The 13,164-nt window shown below is 36.3% G+C and overlaps 1 protein-coding gene across 1 annotated transcript in view; it reads left to right on the forward strand.

Moving 5' to 3' along the window:
- Positions 1 to 13,164, forward strand: part of RSBN1L (round spermatid basic protein 1 like) — a 71,490-nt gene that overhangs the window by 25,052 nt on the left and 33,274 nt on the right. Inside the window, exon 3 of the mRNA XM_049894297.1 lies at positions 6,793 to 7,433. Within this exon, the coding sequence (XP_049750254.1) occupies positions 6,793 to 7,433 (641 nt within the window). The remainder of the gene's footprint in view (positions 1 to 6,792; positions 7,434 to 13,164) is intronic.

Below are 13,164 nucleotides of genomic sequence, written 5' to 3' on the forward strand. Positions count from 1 at the left end.
TTTTGTTTCCTGTTACAAGTATATTCAGTTGTTTATTCACGGAGAAGGGAGGAAAATTTGAAGGGTAGGTGATTGGGTAATAAAAGTTCTCTTTTTTGGATACGATTATTACGCAATAAGTATAATCAAATCATATCCAAAAAAGAGAACTTTTCTTGGGGAGAATTTGTGGTAGAAGTAGACATTCTTAAATCCACTCGAATAGCAAAATGAGAAGAATCAATGGCCTTTGGTTGCTAGACAGCTAAAAATTCATTAGCTGCCCTATCAAGCTGACAATTACTGATCAGAACACTTTGACCTTGATTACTTTCATGTTGAATTTATGTGTTGATAAGCCTTTATATCTGCATAAAGGAGAAAAGGCCATAGCACTTCATGTGCAATGAAATAACTGGTTAATTTATATTATTTAAGATTAGCAGTATTGTACACTATTTCCTTTTCATTCTTTGTCATGTTTCCAGATGTTCTTTGGTGACACTTTATATAAGCGCACTTTGTACATGTCAGAACTTTATTTTCCGTGATAATCTTTCAACCTTGAAGAGACACATCAAAGCTTAAGATGATGGCTACGTAGTTAATATCTTCATGATCCTTTTGTTCCCTTTCCTTTGCCAGTGTGCTTTAGCAGTGTTATCCAAGCCTAGGTTGTAAACCTTTGAGGCAGGAACCATATTTAACAACACTAGTGCTGCATGGTGGTGTAATGGTTAAGTACTGTGGCTGCTAACCAAAAGGCTGGTAGTTCAAATCTACCAGGCACTCCTTAGAAACTCTATGGGGTAGTTCTACTCTGTTCTCTAGGGCTGCTATGAGTCGGGATCAACTCAGGGGAAATGGGTTTTTTTTTTTTTTTTTTTTTTTTTTAGCGCTGTGTAGCAGCTAATGATTACTGCTTGAAATTATTACTTAACTTTACCCTATTGGTTTAGTTAAATAGACATTTTCTTATTCCTCTACTTGAATGTACAGTAATGTAAATTCCCATGACTTGATAAAGAATCTATGTCTCATATTTTAGAAATACATTATAAAAGTTCATACGTTCTGGGTTGAATGTTAGAGTAATGTGCCATTAATGTGAAATATGTGAATTTAGGGGATGTACGTGCAAATAAAATAAAAAATAGTCTTGAAAATGAACATTTTCAAATAATGGGTAATACTGACCTTGACTTGGAAGTAGACGAAAAATTTAAGAGATATGTTGAATCAAGCTGAACTGAAACCCAGAGGTGGTAAAGAAAAAAGAGTTAGGTAGATTTGGAAGTTTGTGATTTCTAGGATAACCATGGGAAAATGTATTTACTGTAAAATGGAGATAATATACAGTTTAGTCACTACCTTACCGAGTTGTGAAGATTAAATAAGGTAAAGTATGGTGTAGGTGCTGAGTATAGTGCATGGCCCACAAATACTCAGTAAGTGGATATGATTCTTTTAAATAGACATGAAAGATTTACTCTTGTGATTAAAAAACAACAACAAAACTTTCTTGTCTCCTCAGTGGCTAGCATATAGAAAATTAAAAACATGATTAATCTGGACAACAGTGCCTGTCCCCATATAAGCACTGAGTAAATGTTATTCTCCACCCAAAACAATTTTCTCTGCCTGTGTAGCCATATCTCAAGAGAGCTTGTGATCAGGGATTAGCATTCTTTGTTAGTGGTGTCCTAGAGCAACAAAAGAATCAATTTGGCAGGGACAACATACTATTATTTACTACTTTGTGCCCCCTTTTCCTCAATGGTCTTCGACTTTTGTTTTCTCCTGTTACAATTTTCTTCTGATAATGCTAATGTTGCAAGGTATTGGCACACATAGGCACTGATTGTTTGACGATGGCATTTGAAAGTCTAAAATAGATGCTAACTCTTATTTCACACCAATCTCATTTCCTCCAGGTTTTCCTTAAAAACAATGTCAAATTTCGTATGACTACAGATATATACACAATTATATATATAAAAATATATATACATGCTAAAAATTTTTATGAAGAGTCTTGTTTTTCACTGATAAAATAGCATTGTTTGCCTTGTTAAAGTCCTTATTTAAAGGAGCAAATGTGTTTAAAACTTGTTTATTTAGTTATTCTTTTATATCTATGTCTACCAACTTCTGAGCACATGTGTATGTTCCAGCCATTTTTATGTTGTTTGTTAATGGTAAGTTGTAAAAACATACATGTTAAGATTGTAGTATTTTTGAGAGTAAATTTTATCATTATAAAACCCGTTACTGTCGAGTCGATTACAACTCACAGCGACCCTATAGATGAGAGTAGAATTGTCCCATATGGTTTCCAAGGAGCGGCTGGTGTATTTGAACTGCTGACCATTTGGTTGGCAGCCAGACTGTTAACCACTGTGCCACCAGAGCTGCAACCTTGCTAGTGAGCAGGCGGAATGGGAGTTAAAAGAAACAAATGTCTAAGGTTATTGGTAGCCTACTAAAGGTCATAGGTAGGTAATTCATGGCAGGAAGAGTGATAATATCACAGTGGGAGAAAAGCAAAGTTGTTTTCGCAAAGACCAGAGGTTGAAATTAGCTCATTACTACTTTTTTCTCTGCATGATAGTGAATGAAGTTGTATATATTAACTCTGTATCCGCTCTGAATTGTATATATTAACTCCATATCAGCTCTGAAATCAGATCAGTTTTTCTGGGCAGCTTTTAATTTTTCCTTTGTTAACACAAAAGATATACTGAAGTTAGTGGTAAAAGTTAATGCCAGTGAATCTGTGATTTTTAAAGAGGTTTTTCATAATTAGCCATGAACATAGTGTTTCTATATTTGTCTCTGTTTCATGTGTAGTTGTTTTTGTCACTCTGAGCATCTCTCTCTTTCTGGCTCTATGTGTGTGTTGGCATCCCCCTGTTTCTATTTCTCTCACCCTCTTGCTCTTGTTCTGACTCTCTCTGCATGTATATACCTGTGGTCTTCTGTGTATGCATGTGTCTGTGGCAGTGTATGGCTCTATGTCTGTGGATGTGTGCATGTTGTACAGTATGTGTCTGTGGTTCTCTAGGGGGAAGGTTACCCAGTCAACCTTATACTTTTAAAGAATTTTAAAAAGTATTTTCTACGTGTATGTATACTATATTTCCTATGTAGAGAAAAAAATGAGTAAAAGATTACATAAAATCCTTAAAACCTATCTAGTGAATGGTAGTCCTCAGTTTGGCTTAAAGGTAAAGAATGCATTTTACATGCGTACTGTATGGGGTGTCTTCAAGCCTATTCTCAGGTTTAATGATTCACAGGGCTCAGCATGTAGTCATACTCATGACTATAATTTATTACAGCAAAAGAATACAAAGCAAAATCAGTAAAGGGAAAAGATGCCACAGGATGATGTCCAGAAGACACCAGGCAGAAGATGCCAAGTGCCTTCTCCTGGTAGATCCACACACACACACAAAAAAAGTTTTTACGCACAAGACTTACTTAATTCCTCCAGCAATGAATTGTGACAATGCATGTGAAATGTTCTCTGCCAGGGAACCTCCTCAGAGACTCAGTGCCCTGATTTTTTATTAGGGATTGGTCATGTAGGAATCCTCTGCCTAGCATGGACCAAAATCCAGGACTCCCAGACAGAAAGTCGCAATTAGCATAAACCATGTTGTTTGCATAAGCAGTTTAGGCACAGTGAGAACTGTGAGAACCCTCCCTAAATCCAAGTTCCCAGATGCAGCCAAGGACCAACCTTGCAAGCTGGCCATTGTAAGGGTAGCAATCACAGGCCTGCTATGGTAACTCTCTTCTGTATACTGTGCTCACATTAGTATTTAATTATAGTTTACCATGGGAATTTAACTCACTGATGATTGATATAAGAATCTTTTACCTGTTTTCTTATTAGTTTTCATTTTTAAGTTTCTGACTGTTAAAATACTTCTTGTCCATTCTCATGAGTGGGAAATAGGTAAGCTAACTGTCGTGCCTGTTTTAACTCAAAGTAACATGTATTTTAATGACTAGCTCTTTTCTGTTTTAACATTGTTAATGTGTTCGTTGTAAATGTAGTAAATAGGATATTAACTTATATTTTCATTTAAATGAAATTCTGTTTATTTTGGCAAACTATTTAATTTGTGCAATTTTATATATATTTTTAGTTTTAGGGTTTAGGCAAGCTCTAACCTGTGGCCATCAACTTGATACTGACTCATAGCAACCCCAATAGGACAGAGTAGAACTGCCCCAAGGAGCAGCTGGTGGATTGGAACTGCTGACCTTTGTATTACCAGCCGAGCTCTTAACTACTTTGACACCAGGGCTCCATTAATCACCTAGGCCCTTTAAGTTTTTTTCACATGATGGAAAAAAGTATCACTTCACTCTAAATTCATATAAAAGTTATTTCATTCTTGCTTTATGTCCTAAAGGACATATGACATACAGGTATTCTGTCAGTGAAGCAAATAATAACTTTTATATGAATTATAATAAGTTATATTATTTTATATGAATTCAAAGTAAAATGATTTCTAACTAGAGAGTTGAGGGAAAGCAAATTGAAGGAAATGATGTAAGTGTTGTCTAGTCAGTACTGGGCAGGACAAGGGTCTTTTAGGGAGAAGAAATGCCTTTGCCATTTATACAAACATAAGGTAGGACTAGGTATGTTTTATAAAAAATTGTAAATAGTACACTTTGACCAGAGCATCAGATACTTGAGGGCATTGTTTTTGGACCGAAGAGTTTGTACTTTATTTTAATAGCCATTGAGAACCTCGAAAGCAGTTAAGCCAAGGTGTGAATATGATCAAAACAATATAATAAAATTATAGAAAGATTAATTTGGCTCTATCATTCAGGATAAGAGACTATCATGAGGCAGTTAGACCAAAAATTAAGCCAGTATAGGTAGTCCCGACTTACGATGGGGTTCTGTTCTGACTACTCCCTCTTAAGTTGGTTCTGACTTAAGTCAAATACCTTTTTTTTTTTTTAGTTTTCATTATTACTGCCTTTTATGTTCAGCATCTTTATGAATCATAACATTGAACATCTGCCAGTGAACATCTGAGAATGATAACACCAGCAAATTATGCACTGCAACATTGTATGTAGCACATACTACTAGCAATACGATGTTTTGAAAAAACATGGGTTCTAAGTGCGGGTCTTCGTAATTCCAATATGTCGTAAGACGGGGTCTACCAGTAGTATCAAGAAGTGAAATAAAGGCAGTCAAAGATGAGGTGGCTAATTGTGTTAAGCCTTGAAGATATCAAGAAGAACGATTTGAAAAAATATCATTAGATTTGGTATTGAGGCATTATGGGAAAACAAATTTGAGTAGACTGGAGGCAGAACCAAATTTTATGGGATAAGAATGGTAGGATAATAACAGGTAGACACTGGCATAGATGGTTCATTTTGAGGAGTTTGGTGGTCAGAAGAAGAGGAGAAAAGAATATTAGGTCAGACCTTTTGGATGGATAGAAAGGACTTATTTTTGGAAAGTAGGCGGGAAATCTCACTCACTGGAGACAGAAAGGAATAAAGAGGTATAAGAAGATGGAAAAATTTGAGGTAAAGAGGAAGCATGTTGGAAGAATTAAATTCTTGACAGGTTATTGGTGAAAATAGCAAATACCTTCCTTTCTCAACTGTTTAGTGGCTTTTCTGTATTTCTTAGGAAGCATAATATTTTCTTTTGAGGATGTTTCCTTTTTTCTATTTTTCTTATTAGAAATGAATATACTGTGATAGTGTAATGTATTCATATGGACACTTAAATTCTATAGCTGTGTGCAATGGTTAAGTGCTTGGCTGTTAACTGAAAGGTTGGCAGTTTGAACCCATCAGCTGCTCTATAATAGGAGAAAAGACCTGGTGATCTGCTCCCATAAAGATTTTGGTCTAGGATACCCTATGGGGCAGTTCTACTCTTTCCTATAGGGTCACTATGAGTTGGGATCGATAGCACAGAACAGTAGCCTCTGGGTTAATATTTTGTCGTTTGGATTTCTAAATTTCTGAGCCCGCAGAGTCAACTTGCCTTTAATTACAGATATTCATTAAGAAATATTTTGATTCCCTGTACCGTTTTTCTTTTATTATTTATCTCTTTACTAATACTGGATATAATTTGAGCTTAGGACATGAGAAATGATCCTAATTTTGTCCTTTTCTTAATGGTACCTTGTTGGGTCTTCACTGGAAACTCTGTAAACTGTGGCGGACCTACAATGGCCCGTTTTAGAGGCAGGAGAAGTTAACTAAAAAGGAAGCGTGGTCAAAAGCAAGGGAATTGCTGTGTTTGTTGCTGTTATACCATGCTTGTATTTTTTTCTTTATGTTTTATAAATCTTGACATCTCTTTGACCATATAATTTGTAATGCCTGAGATAAAGTAAAATTGACAATATCTATCAGAGGGAAACATCTGTGGGGCATTGTTCATATTGACCTTTTTTCAATTTTTTATTTCTGATTTTTTTTTTTTAATTTAAAGATTGTTTTCTAAAATAGTCACTCATCTCATTACTTCAGTTAATACCGATAAAGCATATATACTACATGTCAGAGTGATACCACATATCATATGTATAACTTTGTCCTGAACTTTCCTCTTTGAGTTGGTGGGAGGCGGGGGAGGGCTGGCTAACTAAATCTTGACTATCAATATTGTGTAAAATGAGTACGAAATAGAAACCTAATTCTGAGTAAATTTTGCTTATTTATTACAAAACATTTTCTAAAGCATGATTCCTTTTTTCAGTAATTAACATATGGCATTTCAAAAAAATTTTTTCCCAACAGGTGGGAAGGAGAAACCAAAAACAAATATAGAAGATTTGCAAATTAAGAAGGTAAAGAAGAAAAAGAAAAAGAAACACAAAGAGAATGAAAAACGGAAGCGTCCAAAAATGTATAGCAAGTCTATTCAGACCATCTGTTCAGGATTGCTGTCTGATGTTGAAGATCAAGAAGCCAAAGGGATCCTAAATGATAACATAAAGGATTACATTGGAAAGAATTTGGATACCAAGAACTATGATTCCAAAATTCCAGAGAACAGTGAGTTTCCGTTTGTCTCATTAAAGGAGCCACGGGTTCAGAATAACCTCAAAAGGTTGGACACTTTGGAGTTCAAACAGCTCATTCATATTGAGCACCAGCCTAATGGAGGTGCGTCAGTTATCCATGCCTACAGTAATGAACTCTCCCACTTATCTCCTGTGGAGATGGAGAGGTTTGCAGAAGAGTTTGTGGGACTGGTGTTCAGTGAAAACGAAACCTCTGCAGCTTTCTATGTAATGGGTATTGTTCATGGGGCAGCTACTTATTTACCTGACTTTTTAGACTACTTTTCGTTTAATTTTCCCAATTCGCCAGTGAAAATGGAGATATTGGGAAAGAAAGATATAGAGACGACGACTATGTCCAATTTTCATGCTCAGGTAAGAGGTTTTTAGTTTATTATTATTTTTTAATTAACCTTTAATTATATGATTCAGAAAAGTTTCTGTTGTTCCTGATTTCCTGTAGGTCTGAAATAAAAAGGTAAGAATACAATGAACTCTCTCAGAGTATTAAGAGTGCATTACTTTCTTGATGTGGACTGCAAAGTTTAAATTTTAGTTTCTAGTTGTCCATCTTAAAGATAATTAATGAAATAATAAAATGTCATGTTGTTTTTTTGAGAAATTTATCTTGGATCTAATGAAATGCATTTAGCCATGCATTTTGCAGTCCTTAAAACAGTTTTTTTCGAACAGAAAAATCACTAAAAATTGCTTCTTGCTTTATGAAGTAACAACACCTTTAAAGTGCTTAGCACTGGCCATATCACGTAGTAGGTGCCTGATAAATGTTGGCTGTTAATTATATTAGGACCTACCAGTTAGAGTGTGATTATGTGAGAAAATTAGCAAATCAGTGCATATATTGAGACAATTTCTATTTCCTGCATTTCTCTGTGGTATAGAATATACAGTATTTTAGGAGACAGGCAGAATCCGAGCCTACAGGCTCTTGAAGATGAATATGAGTGCATCTAAAAGGCCAGGGCCATTGTCACTCATCCCCAGATCAGGGACTGCGTAGGCAAGGAAATTAGCCAATTCTCAGTTCTTACATTTAATGGTACTACAACTTCTGTTTTTCAAGGATCTGTAGTAATTGACAACATTCTAGTTTAGTAGGAAGAAAAAGGTAAAGTCTCAAAGAGATTTTAGTGATAATCTATCCAACCTTTCTCAGCTTACAGATAAGCAAATAACATAGCTAGGAATCAGTTATTTTTTTAAGGTTGGCAGCAGTGCCAGGAGTAGAACAAAATCTCCATAATCCTCTTCCAGAACCCTTTCCCTACTCTGAGTATATTCCTTTTCTTTGGTACATGTTCAAGTTACAGTCTCCACTTAGAAACGATACTGTGATGTCCAGTCACACCCACACATACCAGATTCCCCCTTCCCCCAACAGTATGTTTGGTTATGTTCTGTAGAGTACTGTAGTCTAGAAAATGTAATAATTTAACATGGGGGTGGGGGTGGGGGGTTCCCTGATGTAACTGAACTGAAAATAATTTGAGAACTGAAATTTAAATGATTTTTAGAGCTGAAAGGAAACCGCAGAGCATCTGTTACTAGCCTGTCATTTTATAGAATTCCAGAGAGGTTAGTGACTTGTTTAAGATTACACCTGAAAATAGTGGCAGAACCAGGACTGGCATCTACTGTTTATTGAGTACAGACTGTGCCAAGAACTGTTCTAAGTATTTTATATGTATTTACTCATTTATCCCTTGTTACATTCTAATTTTAGCAGTGAGGAAATAGAGATACAGCGAGAGAAGAAATAATTTGCCCAGAGTCCCTTTTGCACTGGATCATTCATTTATCATTTATTGTATGCTGGGCTCCCTCACTCTGAGTTCCGTTTGTTTCCACTAAATCACCAACTTTGTTGCTGCTATACCATGCGAGTTTATTTCAGTAATCTTTTAAATGAATAATACTCAACATTTTCTTTAAAAAGATGCTTTTTATGTAAGGTTGGGAAACATTAATTTCATATTAATGACAAGAATTTTCACCTTAAGTATGTTAAATAAGTCCAACATGAAAACTGCTTTTGTTATTAAATAAGGTGTTGGGACTTGTTAATCATGCCAGCATGTGGCTAGGTTGTGGATCTCAAGTCCTTGATGAAACACCTACCCTGGTTGCCACCACCTACTCAGGGTTCTTGGGTAATTAATACTTACTGCAGAGGAACCTCTAGGCAGATGCATCCTCTTTGTTGCCAGCTGTGGCTCTGACCCCATACCTGTGTGATCTGCTGCCTGGTGACCTAGGCATGTCAATTACAAGGACTACTTTGGCCTTTTTAGCTTTGGACTAAAGGCAGGCAGAAAGCTGCCTGAGCAAGGTCCATATTCCTTTAAGGTTCTCCAGATTTTATCATTTCTGTGGTGTGGGGAAAAATATCTAGAGAAGAACTGCACTGCACTGTTAATTCAATATTTTCCCCACATGGAACTGTGACTTTGCTTGGTTTTCTAAGAGATTTTTTTTAGGAGACTGAGGAAGTTGTTCGCAGACCAGACTGGGAAGTAGCTGTGGGTTTGTCCTTATGCACTTGCTTTATGAAACTAAATGGGATCCAAAAGAACGGTAGAAGAAAAGTAAACATATTTATTCTAGCTTAGTTTTATTTCTAATCCTTAACCCAATTTTTCAGTAAAATCTCTGTCTCTTAACCTAATTTATAGTGTCCCTCCAGGACTTGATTTTTTTTTTTTAAATAAACTATTGAGGTATATCCATACAGAAAAGGGCACAAGTTATAAGTGTATAAGTTGGGGAATCTTCACAAAGTGAACACACCCTTGGTTTAAAAAATTAGAACATTACTGGTAGCCAGAAGCCCTCCTCAAGCCCCTCCTTGTCACTACTGTCCTCACCCCCCGCCACACACAAACACCCAGGGAACTATCCTGGTCTTGAACACCACAGATAAGTTTTTTCTGTTTTTGAACTTTTATACAAATAGACTCTAATAGTATGTGCCATCGTTGTCCTGACCTCTTCCCCTCACCATGTGTTTGTGAGACCCAGCCATCCTGCGTGTAGCAGCGGCCTGTTCGTTCTCGTTGCTGAGCAGGATTTCCTCGGATGGATAGACTGCAGTTTGTCCTGCTCACTCTGCATGGGCATTGGAGTTGTTGCCAGTCCGGGACTCCTGTAACAGGGGTGCTGTGAATATTCTTACATGTGTCTCTCCTTGACCGTGTGTGTGTTTCTGTTGAGCATATACCTAGGACTGGAATTTAAGGGTTATAAGAAATGTGAATGTTCAGCTTTACTAGATATTGGCAAATAGCTTTCTCAAGTTACTCATCAGTTTCCATTTCCACCAGTTACACTCCACGTCCTCAGCCACACTTGTTCATGAGTATCTGTTTTATTCTATTCTGGTGGCTGTGAGTGGTATGTCTCGTTGTGGTTTTAATTTGCATTTCCCTGATGGCTAAAGATGTCAGATGCCTTTGTATGTGACCAGTATTCATTTGGATATCCTGTTTTGTGAAGTGTCTGGTCTATTTTTTTTTTTTGCACATTTTCCTATCGGCATTCTTTTTTTTTTTAATGGTGTTTTGGAGTTCTTTATGTATTTTGGATAGGAATCTTTTGTCAGATATATGTAACGCAAATACTTTCACTGGGTGATTTGCCTTTTCACTCTTAAGGGTACCATTTGTTGAAAAGAAGTTCTTGAGTTTATTGTAATCTAATGTATAAGTTCTTTTCCATTTAGGATAAGTGTTTTTTGTGTCCTATTTAAGAAGTTTTTACCTGTCCCTCCCGAAAATATATCAGACTAGTTGCTGTTGAGTCAGTTCTGACTACTGGCAAGCCCATGTGTGTCAAAGTGAAACAGTACTCCGTAGAGTTTTCACGGGTGTGACCTTTTGATAGTAGATTGCCAGGCTTGTCTCCCGAGCCGCCTCTCGGTGGGTTCAACCTGCCAACATTTCTCTTAGTAGCTGAGTGCTTAACCATTTGTGCTACCCAGTATTCCTCCTACCCCAAAGTCATGAATATATTTTCCAAAGTTTTTTCCTGGGTGCTTTTATTGTTTGACCATTCACACTTTAAATCTACAGTTCATCTGGAACTGATTTTTGCGTGTAATGTGAGACTCATATTTTTATATAGGTATCCAGTGGACTCAGAATCATTTATGGAAAAGATACCCATTCGCCATTGCATTGTGGTGTCACCATAGTCAGGTGTGTGTGCCCATATATTTGTGGATCTGTTTCTGGACTCTGGTACTATTGCTTTACTTGTTTTAATTCCTGTAGCTTTATAATAAATATTGATATCTGGTAGAAGAAGGTTACCAGTTCTGTTGTTCTTCAGGATTTTCTTGGCTTTTCACATTCTCATTTAAGCTTTAGAATCAGCTTGTCAAATTCTGCAGCAAAATCTGCTAGAACATCGATGAGTTTACGTTTCATCTGTAGATGGGTTTGAGGAGAGCTGAAGTCTTTACAGCATTGAATCTTCCAGTCTGTGATCATGATATTTCCCTTCATTTGTCTTTGTATTTTCTCTCAATAATATTTTTCTGGTTTTCAGCCTAGAGGTCTTGAACACCTTTTGTTAGATTTATTTTTAGATATTTGAGGACTTCATTTTGTGAATCACCCTTTTTGAGGGCTTGGAACCTCTGAGCATTTCTTAGAGTGTGCTATTGACACTAACCTTGACAAACTGGAAATGCATCTTATACCCCATTTTTCTGCCAGCATTCCCATCTCCATTCTTGATGGCATTATCATGCACATGCTAATTACTTGGAATGTTAAGAGGTTAGTAATTATGGCTATGAAAAATTTAGGAAAGACCAGTTTCCTAATTATGAATGCTTGTTAGTAGAATCATATAGTGAAACTATGTACTTTGGTGGAGTCAAACGGATCAGACAACAAACTACCATGTGAATTTGTCTTCACCAAAAGAATTGGTTGAAATGATAATTGAGCTAATGCTTGTCAGTATTCTAGGGGAAGGAAGGGAGGAGGTAGCAATACTGGCATGTAGTATCACTTAATATCAACCATAGCAAAGACAAATTCTGGATAATAAAGTCACATCCATGTTCCAGTGGTTGTTCATGAATAAAGCTTTCTGATTTGGTCCTGTTAACTTTTCATATATCAGTAGTTAATGTTCAATAGAACCTTCACTAGTTGTGAGATGATAATGTTTTCTAAGGAGCAGAGGAAAGCAGAACTATAGAGAAAGGCTTCATTTAAAAAAATTTTTTATAATTTAGTAACCTTTCATTTACTTTACCCTTTACATTCTGAAAAACCTTTGGTGCAGTCAAAACCAGTCCAAAAAGCAGCATTCAAAGGATCAGTAAATATATGAGAAGAGATACTAGAGTGGAGTTGATAGGGAAGAGGGATATGAATCTGACCCTTTATTCTTTTTATTTTATCTTAGTTTGGAAAATACATTTTGTGGCATTAAAGAAGTTCACGATAATGGTAATGCATAGCTATGTAATTAACACTTTTTTAAGAATGAAACAGTATTTTTAGTATTGTTAGAATGTATATTTTGTGTTTTTTAAAATCCTAATATTGTAAACTGTGCAAAGAGTGAAGTTTGGAATGTTGTGAATAAAAGCCCGTTAGTTTGAATTGTAATAAGCCCAAGTTTAGATGAGACCCAAAGAATCATTAACACCAGCAGGGCTTCTGCGTATAATGACACAAGTTGCACACTGCAACCATTCATGATGTTGTGAATGGCGTCCTCTAGATTGTGCAACGAGATGGCCCTGCTAGTGGCTTGCTGAACCCGAACAAAGGCCATGCTAAGTTTGAATCCTCATGAGAGTAATTTTCTGTTCGTTTGCATTTTTAATTAAAATCAGGGCAACCAAAATAATTCTATTGGAACAAGTAATGACAAATTATTAGCCGTTTCTGTGATCTTTGTAATGATAGTGTGCATCTCTCTGATGTTACTCTGTAGTTGTCACGAATACTTATTTTTGTACCTGTTCAGGCTTTGTCCTTGAATACTTGTTATTTTGAGATATGGTTGATATATAGACCCACCCTCACTTACCGACATAGTTAGGTTCCAAAAAACCAGGTTGTTA

The sequence above is a fragment of the Elephas maximus genome, chromosome 8 (genome assembly GCF_024166365.1).
Source record: "Elephas maximus indicus isolate mEleMax1 chromosome 8, mEleMax1 primary haplotype, whole genome shotgun sequence".
NCBI lineage: Eukaryota > Metazoa > Chordata > Mammalia > Proboscidea > Elephantidae > Elephas > Elephas maximus.